Source organism: Pomacea canaliculata, linkage group LG6 (genome assembly GCF_003073045.1).
Source record: "Pomacea canaliculata isolate SZHN2017 linkage group LG6, ASM307304v1, whole genome shotgun sequence".
Taxonomy (NCBI): domain Eukaryota; kingdom Metazoa; phylum Mollusca; class Gastropoda; order Architaenioglossa; family Ampullariidae; genus Pomacea; species Pomacea canaliculata.
Window position 1 is genome coordinate 29,232,198 of NC_037595.1, and position 21,083 is coordinate 29,253,280.

General features: G+C 35.7%; 1 protein-coding gene across 1 annotated transcript; it reads left to right on the forward strand.

Annotated features, from left to right (window-relative positions):
- Positions 1-274: 274 nt before the first annotated feature.
- LOC112566324 (ubiquitin carboxyl-terminal hydrolase 45-like) lies at positions 275-20,984 on the forward strand. Its single transcript, XM_025242435.1, has 21 exons — positions 275-418; positions 2,625-2,774; positions 2,996-3,081; positions 3,725-3,859; positions 4,225-4,328; positions 4,773-4,888; positions 6,409-6,542; positions 7,164-7,211; positions 7,632-7,793; positions 8,004-8,137; positions 8,449-8,536; positions 9,332-9,422; positions 9,777-9,865; positions 10,103-10,159; positions 10,548-10,736; positions 11,702-11,921; positions 12,803-13,660; positions 13,988-14,088; positions 14,944-15,030; positions 15,610-15,782; positions 16,614-20,984. Exons 2-21 carry the CDS (start codon positions 2,645-2,647, stop codon positions 16,804-16,806), a joined length of 3,195 nt encoding a protein of 1,064 aa, XP_025098220.1. The 5' UTR covers positions 275-418; positions 2,625-2,644; the 3' UTR covers positions 16,807-20,984.
- The last annotated feature ends 99 nt before the right edge of the window (positions 20,985-21,083 follow it).

The window sequence follows — 21,083 nt, forward strand, 5'->3', positions numbered from 1 at the left end:
AGCAAATCAAGTTCTTCCTTGTGAAGAAAACCTCTTTTACTGTTAAGGCTTAAGAACATATTTTCTTCTATTACCAGTATACTAGTTGTAATTTGGGTCATTAGCGTATTTGCTCACTTGTAATCCTCCTTTATTTATGGTAACGTTCGGGCATTTTTTTTTTTTAAAGCAGGAAATGCCGAACTGAACATGTATTCTCAAATAAAACCAAGTTATTTCACTGACATTCCAAAATAACGTCCATCTCGCGATCACAACAATCTTCGAATTTTCCAATCCTCACTCGGAAGTGACGTCATTTCTGCTGTCGTCCGTTCTGAAATAATTTTTGCGACTATGAAGCTTCGTGTTTGACAGCAGCACGAGTAGTCTTCGAAGTGCATCATCGATGTTTTGTTTTGATCTGAGATCAAAAGAGGTAAAGTTAAAAAAAATATAAGCATACTTTATTTCTTTAAAATTTTTTATTATATATTTATAATTTACCTTGGACACAGATTTTTGAGAATTTTACTTAGTTCATGTTCTATAAGCGTCGTAACATCACATGGAGGGACCACCGATTAAAATGCATAACTTGAAACAAATTCATGTAGTTCATTACTTTTGTGGTCTTCTATATGTGTGTAGCCGATCACCTATCTTCAGTTTAACATGAAAAGTTTTAAACTTAATTTCAGGAAAAGCTAAAACAATATCAGTAAATCTAAATGCGCGAACCAACTGGCCGAATTTATTTCGTCAAATATGATGCTAGTGTGACATTCTCATTTTTTTAGGTGTCATTTTCATACCTAAAACTGTTAAGAGTTAAACACATGAGATAGCGCACGTGTACAATCGCTTTTTTGGGCAGTGGTTGTGTAAATTCTTTAGTTTTAAGCTTATTTATCTTTTCTTTCATAACAATTTGATATGTAATATGCTATAGGCTGACATTGGTCCAGTAGCAAAGGTCAGTAAGCATCCTAATAAAGTTAACTTAGAAAATAATTAAAATTTCACCTAAAGCTTGTGTAATGTCTGCAACCAACATTTTTGCCTGCTAAAAAGTTAATTTGCATTTGGGTAAAGAAAGGCACTAAATACAACAAAAAACTTCATGCATTTCACATATATAACAGATTTTCAGGTCATGTTGAGCTATGTACAAGCATAGAGATGTACATAACTGTTATATCTTTTTGTAGCAGGAGCGCTTGTATAGGGCAGTGTGTACCGATGACAGTACTTGTTCCCTCCACCCCGCATCCCCTTCCACCCTATGCTTGGTCTTTGCAAGCGGTGCAGTGCGAAACAAACAGCAACAGTGGGTGATGTAGCTCCCAAACCATCCGGTATAAATGGCAGGCACCTGTTTCCCGGCATGGGAACCAGTCCTGCTTGGAAAAGCACTAGAACTTTGGTCCTGAGTAGTGAGAAAAACCATTTTGCTGCAAGGTGTTTTGGTCTGCTGGAAAACGGCTCATGTCACTCAGCCTCTTTCCCCACCCCAGGGAGTAAGCGAGAAGTACTATTTTGCCGCAAGGTGTTTTGGTCCGCTGGAAAGCGGCTCACATCACTCAAACCCCCTTTCCCTACCCCATGGAGTTAGATGCTAGGTTTTGGTAGGTAGGTTAGAATATAGTAGCTGTATGTGTAAACTATGTAAATAAATATACAGTCAAATCTCCCTACTATGCCACCCCGCTACTATGCCACTCTCGGTATTATGCCACTTTTGCTCAGTCCCGACTATAAATTCAATGTAAAAAAAAATTTACTATGCCACCCCAGACTCTCGCTACTATGACACTTTTTTGGTGACTGTGAAAAGACACAAGTTGTGAAATTCCGCGCAGTGCTCGATTACTATACTGTATGGTAGTGTGGGACATCGCAGTTAGGTGGGATGGAACATAGCACGCACACAGGGAGGGTGGAGGCTGGCAATGTGGGTGGTCACTGGCCGGGTGACAGCCATGTGACAGAGGGAAGGTGTGAGGGGGTCGACTAGCGACAGGATGCAGGTGCGCGGATGTGGTTGGGAGGGGTGGAGGATGAAGAGGTGAGGGGGAGAATGAGAGGAGACAGCTAGCGAAGCCGACGATTCTTGAGAGCTTTGGACCAGACCTGGGCAAAGGCCTCCTGTCTCTGACCGGCCCGCCCGCCAGTATATATATACTATACATACAGTATTAGGTAAAACTGAGTTAACTATATTAGTCCGGCCCTCTAAAACCATCCCAATTTCTCATGCAGCCCCTTGGGAAAATTAATTGCCCACCCCTGCTTTGGACTGACGGGTAACTTGAACAAATAAAGCCGTTTTTACGAACCCTCTCTACTATGCCACTCTCGCTACTATGCCACTTTTGCTCGGTCCCGGTAGGTGGCATAGTAGGGAGATTTGACTGTATGTCTTTGAACCTATTTACTTATGTGAGCATGTCAGTGCAAACGAATGCTAGCATGTTGTACCTGTGTCCTCATTGTGTGAATGAGGTGTTGAAAGTTTGAATTATGAAAGTGTCATATTAGTAATTCAAGTGTGCTAATGGAAGTTAAGGGTAAGACTGTTTGACCATGATAAAGAAATATTTCAGTCTCTTTTTGTCAATGCTAAAAATCTGTGCTCTTTCTAGGTCAGATTTTTATAGATCTAATGAGAGTGTTAGAGGAAAGCAGGGCACAGATATACACAATGGGAAAAAGCAAAAAACATCGAATACGAAAAAGCAAGGAAAATGAAGCAGAGGAATCCAGTGATGAAGCAGCTAGTAGTAATGCCAGCAGTAAGTGATCTATTTTCTAGTTTTGATTTATCGTTTAAGATAGCATATTTATGTAAGAGGTGGCAAAAAAAATTTTGAATCTTTTTGCATTGCAGCCATTTGTGCAGAGTTGATATTTTAACAACCTTTTTTCAGTTAGTTATGTAGAAACTATATAAGTAAGTAAGTGATAATTGATCATTACATATAGTTCTACAGTTTTGGAAATTCTTTTTTTGTAGAGTGCAGTCATATACAAAAGGGAGTTAACATTGCAGCTGTGCGGAAGGCCATTCAAAAGCCAACTTGCACCATAGGAGAATGTACCGTAAGAGATCTTTCTTTGTGTTATAGTTTTATTTAGAATCAGATGTCTCATTTATAGCAGTCAATGTCATATCAGAAATGTGTATTTCTCGCTGATCAAGCTAGTGGCTTTTACTGCTCTGTGAGAAAATAATCTGTTGTCAAAAAAAAGCAACCAACCAACAACACAGGAATTGTGTGCATTTTAAATTTATGAATAATAACTAATATAGGGTGCAGTTGGTGAAACAGTGCCTAAATCACTTTTCACCACAGCAGTGAGAATTGGGTGTTATTGGTTTGAATCTTGGCTCTGACATACCTCTCTCTGTAGGTGACACCTGTTTACAGGGCTAGTTTTTTTCAGGGTACTCCAGTTTTCTCCACCTTCTTTATTTGTGCTATGTTGTGTGCATTTGTGTATGTGTGTGTGTTGTACATTTTCCAGTTACAAAGGTGCTTATACTAAAAAGATATGCTCTTTTGTGTTATATGTAAAGCACTTTAAGCCTAGCTTGGTGCTGGAAAAGGTGTGATGTAAACTTGCTGTATTATACATTTGTTCTTCTTTTGTTAAAAATTGCAACCAATTTTTTTTTTAGATATTGCAAGGGTATGTGAGAAAAGTTCTAATTCAATGTAAATGTGCATTGTGGCTGCATTAGAACTGCTCTGCTGAAGCCTCAAAATCTGGAGCAAAGGATCTGTTTGGACTTCCTTTGGAGGGAGCAGCTGCTTCTGTTGCAGAGGATTCAGAAATAGAGCCAACAATCTGGGTCTGTTTGCAATGTGGCCATCAGGTAAATTAATAACTACATTCTTTCTGATAACTCTTAATGACAGTATTTGTGAAATAATATCAGATTTTGAATGTCTGTGATTTCTTGTGAATTATCATGGATCAAATTCATGTCAGACCTAAATTAGATAAGAAGGGAAGAATTGTACTACCATAATCACTCAGGATAATCATTGTCTTTATGCTGAAACAAGATGTCGCACAACAGAATATCAGAGTAACAGATTTTTTAGACTGCTTAAGACTTGTGTGTTTGACCTCTGGTAGGGTGTTCCTAATAAGACTGCTTTGCATACCATCTTATTTACTTAAAACTATTTAGTCAAGTGTCTTTATGACAGTTACATATTACCCTTTTTTGCTCAGGGTTGTGATCGTAATTCACGAGAAAAACATGCACTAAAGCACTTCCAAACACCTCATTCTGGAGATCACTCGATTGTTGTTAATCTAGCCACCTGGGCAGCTTGGTAAGAGGCCTCGATATTATCATTAAATTTTTTAACTTAGTGTTAAATTACAAGTAATTATATTAATCATTTGCCTATTTTATTTTCTGTTTGCAAAGTTCCTTCCACAATCACTTTTGTGGTACTAGCTCAGACTTAAAGTATCTTTTATCAGACCATCTTGTATTTATGAAAACCCACTGTAAAAAAGAAAAAAATTAAAGAAGTGGGATAGGAATAATTACTATTGGCTGTTAATAAACTTCAGCCTCCTTTAAACTTATTGCTAATGTCTTCTATAACAGACATGATATAAGCTCACTTCCCACCATGGTGACAACATACTTTTGCAGTTATTCGCGATACAGTGTATTAAAGCATTGAAATGCAGATAAAGTTCTAGCGTTGAATCTGCAACTGTCACACTTTAATATGTGAAGGCTTTTTTTTTCCTTCTTGCTATAGGTGCTACAATTGTGATAACAACATACCAGTAGAGTCGAGCAAGAGAATACAAGAATGTGTAAATTTTCTCCGCAAGCAGTTCGGCTTGCCTTCCACAGAAGTGTCTCATATGGCAGGTAAGACTTACATACTGTTTTTGCTAAGAGTGCTAAGTTTTTATATTTCTATCTTCTCAAGTGCTTCAGTTATTAAAGCGTTCTGCTCGTAACAAATACCAGTGTATAGCATAGCTCAGTAATATGGGCCAAAGATTCTGGGAATGCAAAGAATGGCCCAAAGATTGGAAGCAATCACTAGTGAGAGCCTTTCAAAAGAAGAAGAGGAAACAGCAAACAGTGCCAAAATTATAGAACAATAAGCTTAATCACCTAAGCAAGCAAAGTCATGGTGACAGTAATATAGATTCACTCTACATCACTACTGCCGAGGAACTGCTAGCAGAACAGGCATACTTCAGAACAGTTATCAGCAGATTTTCAGCTGTCACATCCTGATAGACAAGCATCTTCAGCATTAGCAAGACTTCTATAATGACCTCATAGACTTAAGTTTGTTTGACACCATCCAGTCTTTGACTTCATTAATACTGACTTCTATGGTGCTGGTAGCAGAGTGAGACTCACCCGGTGAAGTGGAGCAGTACAGCTGCGTATCATCAGCATATGATTGATGAGAAACGTTGTGAGACTGGATGCAAGATGAAAATGGCTTCATTTACAGAATAAACAGAACTGGGCTGAGTACTGAGTTTTGAGGGATGCCACAAGAAAGGGGAGCAGGGCAAGATGTTTGATTATCAATAAACACAGTCTGCTTCATCAGTGAGATAGGAGTTGAACCATGCTAGTGCAGGTCCAGAAATCACGTAGAGGGTGTGTAGTCTTTGAAGGAGCAGAGAGTGGTTGATGGTGTCGAATGCAGCAGACAGGTCCAGTTGAGTTAAGGCAGAAACATCACCACTGTCAAGGCAGATAATATGTTGGTGGTGACTTTAATTTAAGTACAGGCGGTCCTCGACTTACAAAGTTATTCCGTTCCTACGTCGCATGGTAAACCGATTTTCGCTGGAAGTCGGAACATGCATACATACTGTTAGTAAATAACATACTGTAAGTACTTATCTTGTCCTAACACAGTAATTATCAAAAAGCACATATAAAATATGTTTAATAATGTTTGGTGCCCACCAAACACGAAGTTTGCATTATGACGTTTACGACGCAAAACCACTTAAGTCGAAATAAGGCTTACAGTAAATGGAAGATGTGTTGTAACCATGAAACATGATAACTCGGGGCTGACGAGTAGATTTCAAGTGTAGATTTCTTAAGAAGTGGCATCACCAGGGCATTTTTAAAAAAAGATGGGAAAACAACTAGTGACAAGCTGACATTTACAATGCTTGTAATGGATGGAAGTAAAATAACTAAGCACTCAAGAAGAAGGCTCGTGGGTATCGGGTCTAACTGTCAAGTTGTTGGCTTGGCTTTCAGAATAAACTTTAACTTTAGTCCTTTTGAACTGATTTTTATTTTTTTTTTGGAGTACCATGAATGTATTGAAATGCCTTTATGTTAGCCATGTTAAGAAATTATGGGATCATGTAATAAAATGTAATATAGATTTTTTTGTTCAGGTCTCAGAGGAACACAGCAAACTAGTCAGTCAGATATGTCACCTACAGATCAAACCACATCATCTTCCCAGCTACGACTTGACAAGGCACAGGTTGGAACCAAAACTGTTCCTATTGCTTGCCACAAAGTCAAGGTAAAGAGCCTACAAATATAATTATATGTTATGAAGTTGTCTGAAAGGGTAGAGCCACTTATTTGCTAAACAGATTTTAAGGGACTTGCAATTTCATAATAATGATAGAAATAGAAATATGCCTACTTGTATATAAAGAGAGATAGTCTATAAAATAACAATTAATAAATTTTACTCATTACTGTAAACCACCTTTGTATGCTAACATTACCTATTTTTTATATCTTGTTAATTTTTGCCTGAAAATAATAATTTTGGGAGACAGAAAAGCTGTCTACGCTCTTTCATGTGTGATGTTTTTGTTAATTCTTATTTTATTGTTCTCTGAGCTACTGAGAGTAATAGTATTTTGTACCTCAGAAAAATTCTTCAAAATTCAATTTTTACGTTTCTGTTGCATTTGGATGTTTGGGGCAAATGTTTTTAACTTTTTTAAGATCTAGTAAAATCTATAAAGATTAGCCAGGAATAATCAGTTAAGAATACCTGTTGTTACACATGAATAACACGTCTCTTATAGGCTAATTTATTTGCTGCATCTAGGTTTCAGCATACAATATATAAATTCTGGGTAAGGGCTCTGCTTTGTAATAAGGTTACCTTTTACTCTGCTTCTCACAGGGTTTAAACAACCTTGGCAACACTTGCTTCTTTAATGCAGTTATGCAGGTAAGTTATATTTAGTGTCATTTTCCTTTTGACACTTATCTGACACAAAACTTTTATGAAATTCAAATATTCAAATCATTTATAGTTTTCTCAGATATTGTTCCAGCCATTTTGATCCACACTTCAAAAGGAAGCTTGCTTTTTTAATCTGCCTTTTTTTTTTTGTCTTTATCGAGAAGACTCCTTTTTTAAAAAAAAATTTATCTATTTAATATTTTGTTAACACATTCGCCAACAGTATAATGTATGTGTAAGCGTTTGTGCACACACATACACATTTTTGTGTTATGTTAAATAACACAGAGGGTTTTCTCTTTTTTTATGCGACATAATTTTACTTTGACATTGTACATTGATTGAAGTTTCTATTTAAATAATGAAATGGACTCATAGACCTTGATTGTGTGTTGTTTGACTCAGAATCTCTGCCAGACCCATAGTCTTGAAGCACTACTAATAACCACTTGTAAAAATGGTCGCACTTTAACCATATCTGGTCATCAAGAACATGGTGACTTTGACCACAGCATCAGCATAGATGGAGATGGAGAAGATGAAGGAAAAGAAAAAATGAAGGATTTGGTAAGGTGTTTTACACTCCCTAGATTTTTTATGGTTATAATCTTCGATTTTGTTTTTTGTGGGGAGAGGAGGATGAAGGGTGTTTTTTGATTGTCATTACTGTAAGGATATATTTAAAGTTTGTGAACTCTTAATTTTTTTTTGTCTCTGCTTTCTTGAAAAATATAAATGATCTTGTGATACCATTAAGTAAATTGTTGAATGTTTTAGCCACCCATAGACATTGTACCATCTGAGGCAGGCCCCCTGACACAGTCAATGCTAACTTTTGTGCAAGAAATGAACAACGGTAGTGCACAAGCAACAGTCAATCCAAGTGTTTTGTTCAGTCAAGTATGCAAAAAGTAAGTGAGGATATTGATATTGTTATCTTAGATACTACTAAATAATTCCTGTTTTTTCATCATACAATCTGGTGTATCTATTAGAAATGTTGGATTAAGTTAAGCATACTGTGAAGAAGGAACGCTGTTTCTGTACATCTCTCTGAAGAGAAGTTTACTCATATAATACATACATTTATTGCTTATATTATTAAAGACAAACTTTTGGTCACATGACAATTTATTTGCTGTTATATGATTGTTTTTAACTTAACCTCAATTTTTAACTTGTCTGTAATGATCCTTTAATCTTTTTGTGATGCTTGTTACAGGGCTCCAAGATTTAAAGGTTTCCAGCAACAAGATAGTCACGAGTTGCTTAGGTACCTCTTAGATGTTATTCGAAGTGAGGAAATAAAGGTAAGGTAAAATATGCCTGTTAATAGTCACTAGTCAGTAATTATTGATTTTTTTTAAAAAATCAGTAATAAGCAAAGGAAAAGTATCTTGACATACAGATTTTTTTTATCCTGGTTTCAATGATACGAAGCCTTTTACTCTTTTTGTACAGTTGACACCTGTGAATGCAAACATCATTAAGCTAAATAGATGGATTCAGATTGTTGAGCTCCACAACACCAGAATTAGTTTAAAACATGCCTTTTGTTAGCACTGTTAATGCAGATGGCCATCTACTGATTGTGCCTGCTGAAGATGGATGGTATGACTGGAAGTGATATGTCATTAGCTGTGTCACTTTCAGTCTGAGTGTCACTCTGCTACTAACACTATAAAAGCCAATATTAGTGAGATGAAGGAGTGGATGATAAAAAACAAACTTAAAGTAAATGATAATAAGACAAAAGTTCTCCTGTACTCTAGATGAAGAAATGAACATTCGCTCATCAGTCTGTCCAATCACATCAAGTTGGTCAAAACCAACATCACCTTTACGTCATCTGTCAGGAATCTGGGATTGTCACTATATGCACGACCCTCGATAAGCAAGTTACAGCTCTCTGTCAGCCTGCCTATAATGACCGGCATCCATAACTTTCTCTGTATGCGGGCTATCAGCACTTTTGTCTGTGTATTTGTTCTTTCTAGCCTTGATTACTGCAACTATATCATTGAAGAAAAAAGCTGATTGTTAAAATTACAAACTTTTCATGGATTTTAGATGGTTTTGTTAAACCTTTTTTTTTTTCTTGACAGAGAGTACAATGTGGTATTTTGAAATTCTTCAAGCTAGCAGAGAATACCAACCCTAAGAAGGTTGACGAGGAAACCAAAATGAAAGTAAAAGGTACAGAAGTTTTGATAAATATATTTTGCCATTGTCTCTTTAAACAGGCTTCACATTTACAGTAAAGGCATTTTCTGGTAGTTAACAAAAACAAATCAATGCACCTGGTTCTTAAAAAAGTTTTATCTTGACATTCCTGAAATTTCTTACTTCGTGTAAATTATTTTTAAAATAATGTGCTTTTGAATACCTTGTACACAGAGTTAAAAGGATAGAATGTGACCAGCTGAGACAAAATCTTCAGAAATTTGATCAAGATCTGTCGCAAAAAAATATATATGGCTTATGGAAATAGCAACCATTAGCCAGATAATAATGCAATATAATTGAAGTTTATGAAATTTGTTGTTGCAGAATATGGGCGACAAGTGAAATTTACATTTTTGGACAGTTTATTTGGGGGTAGGCTAGTTAGTACCATCACATGTGAAGAATGCAGCCAAGTGAGTTATGCTACATGCATATTTAATAAATCTTTAAAATATCTCCAAAACATGGAAGAATCTGATGCCTTTTCTCTTTGATGGTCTATTATTTAGCAGAAGATGTGTTTAAAAAAAAAGATATTCTTAAAAATATTGCTATGCATTTCAGTTAGATTCTTTGGCACAAAATCACACTTGTTATTTTATGTTCTCTTGTGACTATGAGCAGTGATTTTACAAAACACTACTTTGCAGATTTCACAGATTTTTGAGCCCTTCCTAGATTTATCTTTACCAGTCACTGAAGAGAAGGTAGGCAATTTAAACTGATCTGTTAGGTAATCATTTTATTTCCCATGAAGTCAGCTATGAATACTTCCAGTAGTACATTAGCCTAGCCAGTTGCATAAATGCATGCAAGAATTATGCGAAATTTCTATTTGTAAGTTTTCTGCCAAGGGTTATATATTAATGCTTAATGATATTTATGTTAGGAAGCAGTGGAGACAGTTTTCCTCTCTTGTGCAGTGGCATCCTGTTTGTTTTGGGTTGGGGAGGCGGGGGTTAGTGTCCCATTTTAGTTGAAGAATTTAAATGATTAGCAGGAATGCTACACACAATTAGGTTGTACAGTAAGAGTCCAAGAAGAAACCATGCAATATATTAGATGTAAATTACCTAGCATGTTGTGTTTCCAAAGCCTCAGCGACCCAACCAGGGGTTTGGGGGTAAACGCAAAGACAGCATGTCTGTGACAGCAAATGCCGAAGCAGATGCACAGGAGGAAGCGGCTGTGTCATTTGGTGTTAATAGATATGCTGCTAACCCAAACAAACCTACCAAGTACCAGGAACGTAAAAACCGTCGCCAGGCCAAGAAAGAAGCCAGGGTATGCCAGCCATCCCTCATCCCAAGTTGAAAGAGTGTTTAGTTATGTGCATGTGCTGGGGAGAGGGAGAGTTTGGGTATTTCAAAAAAATGTATGGTCAGCTAACATATTAAAGGCTTTTTAAGTGCATGTCACAAAAGTCTGAGAGTTTTTGAGTGTGTATTCTTTAAAATACTTCTTGAACAATGTTTCCCATATGATAAACACAGAAGTAAAAGCTGCATTTGAGGTCTTTTTTAACTTTAAGCAGGTGTTTACTCATCTGTCTTTCCCTTTAACACCCTAAGTCTGGGCCTTGACTTGTGATTCTGATCTCCAGGTGCACACAGATTTAAAGAATTTTCAAAAAAGCAAAAAAAAAAAAAATGACAGCAAGATCAATCACTTTTTCAACTAAATATCAAAGTATAAGATGAACCATTTCTACGTCCTTCTATCATGAAATAACACTTTCTTATAAATCCAAAGAAAATCAGAAAATTTGGTAGGAACATACAGTCAATTGATGATCACTGCAATATTTAGTATCGGCCATGCACCATGTAGAGATGAATAAGTGTGACTTAATGATGATTTAGTGTCAGAAATATGCTTCATAATAATGGAAAATTGCTGTGCCATTGTTTTGAGGAGAAATGGACATCAAAATTAAAATCTTCAGATTAACTTGTTTCTATTTCCATGCTAAATCATGCAATTCTTTTCAAATGTGATTTATCTAGCTAAATGGATTTCATCCCTCTTTATTTACATCGTTTTTTAGTAAAATTTGTTGAATATGACGTCATGGGCATGGGGGGTTTAGACTCAATAGTCAGTAGAGGTGCTGTTCGTATTTTGTCTGCCTTGGACTTAAAAAACTGTCTTGCTCCTAGCATTTGTGGTGAGGCAGAAGATGTAAAAATAGTATGTCGATTATCATAAGCTGAATGCAGTCTTCAAATTATGCATATTTTACTTGGCAGAGAAAGGACAGAAAACCAGTAGCAAAAAGCTTCAGTCAGCAGAAAAATGGTGACGATGGCAAAAGATGTAGCGATGACGATAAAGAAGATGGTTTTGGTGAGCATGGAGATGAACATGCAATAGAGGAAGCTACTGATGATAAAGAAAAACAAGAGACTGTAACAGAACAAAGTGCGGAGAATGATGAAGAGGGGAGTAGCACAGGCGAAGACCAGTCGGGTATGAATTTTTTTTAAATAAGTTTTTATATAAAGACATTTTTTTAAGGTGTTTGGAGAGTTTATGTGATGTAACAGTTTTGTTGCTCAAATAAGTAGTTATATAATGATAAACATGACTTATATGGATCAGTCAGTAAATATTTAGAATTTGCTACCTTTATACAACCTCCTACCTTCCTCTTCTTTAAACTATACAAAGAGAGAGAGCGAAATTCGTAACTTAGAAATAGTTTAATTTATTCCTTGTTGCTCCTTTGAGGAGCACAGGGCCACAGCAGCACCTCACCACCAGACCCCGTTTTGGGCAGCCCCCTTCAGTTGGGCCATTTTGGTTCTGATGTCAACTTAAAAGTAGACTGGGGACTTAATAATGAGCAACAGTTAATATGTTAAAGGCTAAATGAGTTGTTTTAAATGTTTACATTTGTTGCAGACAATATTCTTTTCTGGTTCTTCAACAAACATTAAACATCAGGATGCAGAGGGCTTAAGCAATGACATTATTTAAACACTTAGATGTCTCTTACATTTTCAGGCTCTCCCATCGTAGTAATCGTGATAAGACATAAACACATCCATTTATTTCTGTGGCAGTACAGTTTTTGACTTTGTGTGTCTTTGTCATGTTTCTTTATCTTTTTTCTTTATGTAGGATCCTGTTTAAATTTCATGCCATCTCGTGAAATGTGATAGAAGGGATTGTTTGGCACTTCTTTGTACCTTTTGTAGGCTGTATCTTTATTTTATTAATAAGAAACATTTGGGGTTAGGGTTTGTATGGCAATGATTTCTTCTTTGCAGCATAAATAAAAGAGTGAATGAATTTGTTTGCAGAAAGAGATACTTCGCCTCTTAATTCCTTTATTTTTTGGTGTACAGATGCTGATGTAGAAGATAACATTGAATGTGAGACTTCTCGGTACAATCCTTCTCACTCCAATCACTGTGACAATATATCTTGTAACACAAACAATCAGACCATCAACTTCAATGATTCTGGCATTTACGAACTGCCAATCAAAGGCAATGTCAACATGTTTAAAGAGAACCATATATTGCCTTCTTATTCCAAAGAACCTTGTGACACCTATAATACATTCATCAAGGATGGAAACAAATTTAAGAAATGTGCTATTGATCCTACTGAGATTGATGACAGTAACTTCAAAAGGACGCAAACTGAGAAAGATGCTAAATTATCTTCACAAGGTGGTAGTAGTGAACTAAGCTCTCTAGATCATTCTGTTGGTGACAACATTGGGATGATGCCATCCTCAGCACCTGATGCACGGGATATATCTGTCTTGGGCTCCCTAGAACCTGCTGAGAATTCTGAATCTATTGGAGGTAAATCTGAAGTGAGTTTTTGTGCAGAGTTAAAGGTTCTCAAAGGACCTAATGTGACAGGATTAGAGAAAGAGCTTGAAGAAAAGCTTGTGGTTGAGTCAGGAGAAGGCATGGTTGGTGAGGGTGGTGGTGATGGAAGTCATGATTGCCCATCAGCAGAAAGAAAGATGACTTTGAATAATGTTACACCCAAACCACCGAAGGAGCTATATCACGAAACACGATGCAAAGTCCAGACCACCAAAGCCCCACGCTACCAGCCCAGCTCCATGGAGTGCTCTGTCATGTCTTGTCTTCATCAGTTTACAGCTGCTGAACTTTTGACAGGCTCAAATAAAGTTGGCTGCAAGAGCTGCTCTCTTACCAGGCTCAAAACTTCGTCTAACAAAGGTGAGGGCAGAGGGATAGGAAGGAGAGTTTTGCTTGCTGGTATGTGTGCACAAGTGCATTTCATCTCCACTTGAGTATTAGAATGAACGAAATATAAGCCAGATAATGAGCAATTTGGGTTCTGATAGTAATTATGTCCATTACATACCACACCTATTTGAATAGTTTAAACAAACCTAATGTGGGGAGAATGTTTACATCCATGCGCTTTTTAAAAAAAATTACAATTAAGTCCATGTATGATACATGTGCTTTAGAAAGAAGGGATGGAAAATTTTAGAGATTTGCAAGTGTTAAACATATTTTCTTATGCTTCTGGCTTTCTAGAGAAACACCTGCCTGAAATGATTTTATCAAATGCCAGCAAGCAGTATTTGATTATGACCCCTCCAGCTGTTCTGACCCTCCATCTGAAACGATTTGAACAGGTTTGGGGTTCTTTTTGTTTGTAGTTTTCCTTGTGAATGGACTTTTTATCTATAAGATAAGGAAGCATTGATGAAAATATTTTGTTATGGTAAAACGACTACACAAATGTAACATTTTAGTTTGGTTAGAAATGTATGCTAAATGCCTTTGTCCTATTCAACCCAGTCAACATAGCATGATTGTTTTAATTGCCAAGGACACTACCTTCCCCAGAAAAGATTTGCTCTGACCCTGTTACTCAGGGTGGTGCTCTTGGTCTAGAAGTTGCTTGATGCTTTAACAAGTCTAACAGGGACAGAGCTAGTACCATTGTGTAAACGTGAAACATTCATCAGCATCTGTATGGGTCAGGAAAAACGTGAAAAGTCAGTATATTTTAAAAATTTATTTCCAGTCGCCAGGAAAATCAGTATTTATCAAAAGTCAGGCAAAAGTAAAAAAAAAAATATTTGCTGAAAATCGGTTATGCTAAATTTTTGAAGCGATTTGTTTTTTTTAAATAAGATTGAATGTCCTTGTTCCTTTTCTGTATGAGCTGGAAATTGACACGTGCTTGGAGAATAACTTACCCTACTGATTTGACTGTCACCATTTGAGCAGACTTAGCTTAATAAGTTGTGCTTACGGATTTCCTTTAAAGTTCCAAAATATGCTTGTGGTGTCAGTGTGTGGACTGAATGAATGAAGTTTGTGCTAGAAAAAGTCAGCTTTTTTGTTTATTTTATAGTAGTGTGGACCATGATTAATGCTGTGTTGATGGGCCATTAGGACAAGGCGCTTGATATACATTTCTAACTTTACCAAAATTAGTTCTACTTTAGGAAAAATTTTCTTCTATTATTTTAAATTTACAGGTGGGCTACACCTCCAGAAAAGTAAATCGTCATGTGGATTTTCCTGCTGTTCTTGACTTGGCACCATACTGTAGTTCTCTCTGTCAGGTGAGTATTAATTCAGTGTTTTATTATTGCTTCTTAGCTTTTTTAGCTGTTGTAAGCAGTGCTGAGGAAGGAAGACAATTATGAAGCATGTAGCATCGATTGGCTGTCTCTTTCATGTGCTTGCAAATAATGATCAGAAATCTCCCATAAGAAATAAGGGGGTTCATCTAAATTGTGAATTTAAATTATTTCTGAGAGACTTAAACTCACCATTTTTGCTTTGTCGGTTTTTACTTTTTTTAATGTTGTTGTTTATCTGATCTTGTAATGCAAAATTCTATTTTATGCAATCATCCTTTCCTTTTTATTTCACTATTTGATGCTAGATATGCTGACAATGTCAACAATAATTAAAAATAGTCCTAGTATAAGTTTTATTATAATTAATTTTATTAATTATTTTTAATTAAGTTTTATTAATTATTAATTAGTTTTATTATAGTTTGTAGGCAATACACACTAATTCCAAGTACAGGTTCATGATTTGTAGTTCCACATGCATCATAAATCAGTTTCCCTGCCAGCAGTTTTGTATGCAGTTTCTAACATTTATTATGTCTGCATCCACTGTTTCTACAGGGGGTAAGAGCTAACCAAAGGAAGATCCTTTATTCACTGTATGGAGTTGTAGAACACAGCGGGCGCCTTTCTGGTGGTCACTATACAGCCTACGTCAAAGTTCGACCTAGTTTAGATCCTCTTTCAAGCTTTCTTCGCCCATGTTTGTCTGGTCACCATGATATTATTCAAAGGTCAGTACAGCACAATAATAATAATGTGATCTTAAATGCACAGCATCACAATTAAGATAGATCACATTCTCTGTGCTGACCAATAATGATAAATGAAAGATAGCCTGTGGACAGGGAGGTATGTATAGGGACACTGAACAGCATAAAGATGAGGTATTAGAGTAAAGCAATGGATGAAAGTATGAAGGATATAAACAAGGTAAGATTACATGATGGTTAGCATGAATGACAGTATTTCCAGATATTTAAGAATAGTAATTCAGGATAGTATCTTGTGGAAAGATATGTTTTCAGAGAGTGTTTGAATGTAGCCTTCTGGTCATGTGGAAGAGAGTTTTGCAGCAGAGAGGGAGAACTCTTTTGTCCGTATGTAACTGTCTGTGGGAGGGAGAGATAGAATGTGCGAGTCTGATGAGGAGCGAAGGTTTCGGACAGGAGTGTGGACAGACAAGATTTCAGTAAAGTAACTCATCTGCTTTCTGCTCGTTTAAACTTGAACACCATAATATAGATTTGACATGTTCAGGGATTAGTTTAACAAACAGGTAAGATAGCAAAGTGTCCAGTGGCTCTTGAAAAGTTCTACCAATAACTCTCACCATGGACTCTTTGTTTCAGAGTTTAGTGTATTAATTAAGTGAATATGGGTATTTTTCCTGATTAAACAATGTAATCTAAACTGTAAACAGTTACATGTTTATATATCTTCCTTTACTATTCTTGCCCACACCTCTTGGCTTCCATCCAAAATTAAAATGATAATTTGCACAAACAGGAGTGCTAGGAACTGGGACTAAAGCAGTCTTTATTATTTGGCTTTCTTGATTTCAGAAATGCTGAACAGGTGATGAATGGCATTTGTGCCTCAGAAGATGATACTGCAGCAGCTGATGAAGCTCCCAATGAAGCACTTGTGCCTCCAGGTCGCTGGTACCATATTTCAGACAGCAGAATAAATGAAGTCACTGAAGAAACAGTACTCAAAGCACAAGCCTACCTTTTGTTTTATGAGAGGATATACTAGATGTTAATTATGTTGATCTCTATTTCTTGCCAGAAAGTTTCTAGCAAAATGTTACTGAGGCCTATGTATGAAAGAAAGTTTTAGTACATGCACACCTGAGGTGCAGCTTTTATACATGCTTTTGAAATACTGTTAGGAAACATAGTTATAGAAAGAGGTAAGTTCAAATGTGTTTTGAAATTGTTTTAGAATAAAGTTCTAATAATATTTGCAAACAAGACTATTCCTCAGTCACTTGAGAAAATCGATGTTTACATCTGCATATATTTGTGACCTTTTATAGTCTTTTGGCTTTTGTTTCAATTGTTTGGTGTTACTTTGACTTATTTGGGGTTTTTTTTGTTTTTAAAGTAGTCTCTGGTTCCTTTTTTAAAAAAAATAGATGCATTGTGTGTTGCTGATATTTGTGACACACACAGGTTCTACTTTTGTTTGGTACAGTTTCGGCTTGCTGAGATATATATTTTATTGTCTGCCAGTATATTATTTAAGACAGAAAATGCTAATCCACTTAATGAGCTGTAATTACATTTACTGCTTTTTGCAGCACCTTATCAATTAAGCATCTGTTGAATCAACTCAGGGTTTGGCACTTCAAAATGTGATATCAGTGATGACTTTTTTCCAAGTAGTTGTGTCTTTGCATCCCCAGGACAGGGGTGTTAACAATTATTCACATTAACAGCATTCAACACAAGATTAATTGGCTTTAATGGTACATCCAGCAGTAGTAGTAGTGATGCAGGAATGCCCTTCTTGTTTTGCATGGCCAGAATCAGAATTTCAACAGTGTATAGAGATAAAAGATGATTATGTGTTCAACTACATCTCTGTTGGCTCTTTTTTGTACGTATTTAATTTATAATATTTTGGCGCTTAAAATCATTTCAGCATATTGATTCAGTAAAACAATATCTAATGGGGAGAACATGTTATGTTGAGGCTTCGTGTATACATTAAAAAATGTGTGCATGCACCACAGTCCAACGAAAAAAACTTGAATGGTGTTGCTGATAAATCTGTGCACATGTGATTTGATGCTATTTACTGTTATAATCTTTTCCCTGACATAATACATAGATACTTGTTCTGCTATCCTTGTAGTCATGACTGGTGCATTAAACGATTAAAAATTATGTATATTTTCTTTATTGATGTTTATTCATTACTATGTAGCCCATGTCACACTACTTGCTCTCTTGTTGTTTCCCTCCATATGCTTAACAGGAAATAGAATTAGCACACACACACACAAAATAACGATCTGATGCACATGGCAAATGGTTATTGATTCACATACTATGTGAATGCTGCAGAAATGTGACCTATACACACATGTACATGCTGGCACATGTGCCTGTGTGCATGGACATGCATCCCGATGGGTTTCAGAAAGTGAATGTGCTTAGAGTTGTCAATAGTTTTGAGGATCTATTAAATTTTGAGAAGCACAATGAGCTTGGCTCAAATCAGAGATTATAGTTCAATAAAGTACAGTATGAAAAAGCACTAAGATATCAAGTTATGGTGAAAGGCTAACCTTATAAGTGGACAAAATAGGTTCCATTTAAAGCCAAGAACTTGCAGAACAATGAACATGTGCAGATACTTGCAAATACTAGCATATTTGACAGTGCAGGCAAGTAATGGTATTGTTTTGTATCTTGCCAAAGCTTTTAAATTTCCTTTGCAAATTATTAAAAAAAATTGTTTTTAATTTTTACTTCTTAGTGAGAGTCAATTTTTCTGTAAAGATCTTTGATCTTTTGTTGTTGTGCCTTTGTCAAAGATGGCAGCCATATGCCATGAAAATAATGTTTACCATAGAGTGTTATTTTCTAGAACTGCCATGCAGTTGTAAAGAATGTGTGTAAAGAGAAGGGCTTGACATCTTTAATAAAAGGAAAGTAAAATTTTGAATTTTCTAATAAATGTTTGAATATGAAAGCACACAATCTATCTTTTGTCAGGATGTGGAGAGGTGAGAGAAGAAGCGGAGTTCATTTGTTATCACTTTTCTTTTTTTGTTAGGCTGAAGAGTTCCAGAGCATTTTCTGCATGGATAAAAGAATTGTACTTGTTAAAAACATTCCGAAATTTTAAAAAATAGGGTAATTTTTAGCAAGTTCTTAGCACATTTTAAGAGCAGAACACTGTTGTACTTGATGATTTACTAAACTGCATGCTGCTAAAATGTTTAAAAATATATCACAAGTTTTGGTCATGGGTAAGACAAAGAGGTATTTTTGTAACAAAATTTGACATGTAATACACATGGAAAAGTGTCAAAAATTGATCAAAATTTGAAAGAATTTGGTTTTTTAAAAAATGGAGAATGATGGCGTTATTTTGAGGTAAAAAAGACAAGCCATTCAAAAAACATAGTAGACAACCCCTTCACCATAACATTCCTTGCTCCTCTGTTGCCCCAAACCCGGAAAGAAATCAAATGAAATGTTGGATTTACATGCTTTTTCATGTCAGTGGGTGAACAATAGTGGGCATGAGAGATAAGGGGACCATAAATGCAAGAGTTTGTGCATGCATGTACACCTCTAGAAAAATCACTTTCAGTTATTGTAGGTATTGAGATAGTTATTTAACTCATTAAATGGACGTATCAATGAGACGTAGCTATGAAGACATTCGCATTCACATATGTGAACTGTATAGGAAGCATTAAGACTTATTGTAAGAGATAAAAAGTCATTGACCCTAAGGTCAATTATTGCATTTTTATATGAACATGGTTTCTGTTAACTAAACAACACGTGCTTATAGAGCGGCCCAAAAATTTCTAAAGGATAACGAAAATGTAATTTGTTATTTTTTTATTTGCAGTTAATTTAATTGAATGTTTTATATGGTATAATTTACAAATTGAAGAAAGTCGTTAGGTATGTTTGGGAAATAATGTGTTATGCCTGCTCTTTCCTAGTTCTTTTAAGCTTTACAAAGAGGATTGATGCTCCTGGTTATTTTTATTCTATCATTTTCCAGTCCAGGCTTTTTCATGTAGATGGGACATGGTCTTCTGCATCATAACAGGCTGCTTGCAGAATTGTTACCAAAGATTATCCATTAAAGAACAGTTGATGGGGATTTTTTAGGTATTGGCAGGGGATGGCTCATTTTATAATATTTGATTTTAGAGATTAAAACTATAATCTTTTTGTTTGTACTAGTGTACAATTTTGGATCACTTATTTCTAGAAGATGAAGACTTACAATGGAAACTAGAAACTCTTCACAAGTTTTGGATCACACTGTAGTGTTGGAAACCTGTAAGAAGTTTTTGCTATTTAAAATATTTGCTCAAAGCTAGTAAAAAGAAATAAGGACAGAGACAATGGATCAAAGTCATTTGATATCTGTGGCAGCTATTTCTACAAAGTTTATCTTGTAATTTGAGAGCCAGCAACAGATGGACTACAATGTCAAGAGATTACTGCACAGCTGTGTTCAGGGATATGTACAAGGTAGCTTATTTTGCCATGGTTAGTAGTTTGTACCCAACTTTTTGCATTTCGTGTTTAAGATAAGTATGTCAAGAAGGGTTTTAGTGCTGTTGTGTAATTCTCCAGTTCACTTGTTTATCAACAGTAGATGCTATTTTATAAGCATGCTCTGCTTCTCTACATCGACTAGTTATTTATGCTGCAAGATTTTGCATTTTGATCTGTTATTTCATTTTTTGTTTTAAATTGTGTCTGCCAAATTCTTAATAACATTGCTGTTTAAGTTGTTCAGTCCATAGATTCAGTACTCACAGTATGGGTATTTGGACTGCTTGCTTGTAATTTAGAACTGCTGCAAACCGTATCACCAAGAAAGGATTTCAGTGACTTGTTTTAATAAGTTTAACAAGAGATTTCTGTTGTTACAATGTAGTTTTATACTGATGACTTAAAGTTGAGTCCTCATGATAAAGGCCATCATTGATGAGTTCAACAAATGCTTTACATACTTCACATAGTGATGAAATAAATGTGATGCTATGATGTATTACCTTTTTTGTTTCATGTAATATATAAGAAAACATAAATATAGAAATATATTTGCCCTGATTACACAAAATACTTCTATTGACTGTTTCATAAAAGTATAATCGTGCTGTGGCAGATTTTTATCCACTCCTGATAGCAATGACAGAATAAACAAAATGTTAAAAACTGTAATGCATTGTTTTGTTCAAAAAAATTGACAGATGATTAAATTATGCAGCGCAAAGTTTATTTGGGAGAAACTTGAGATAAAGGTCAAAATATTATAAAAAC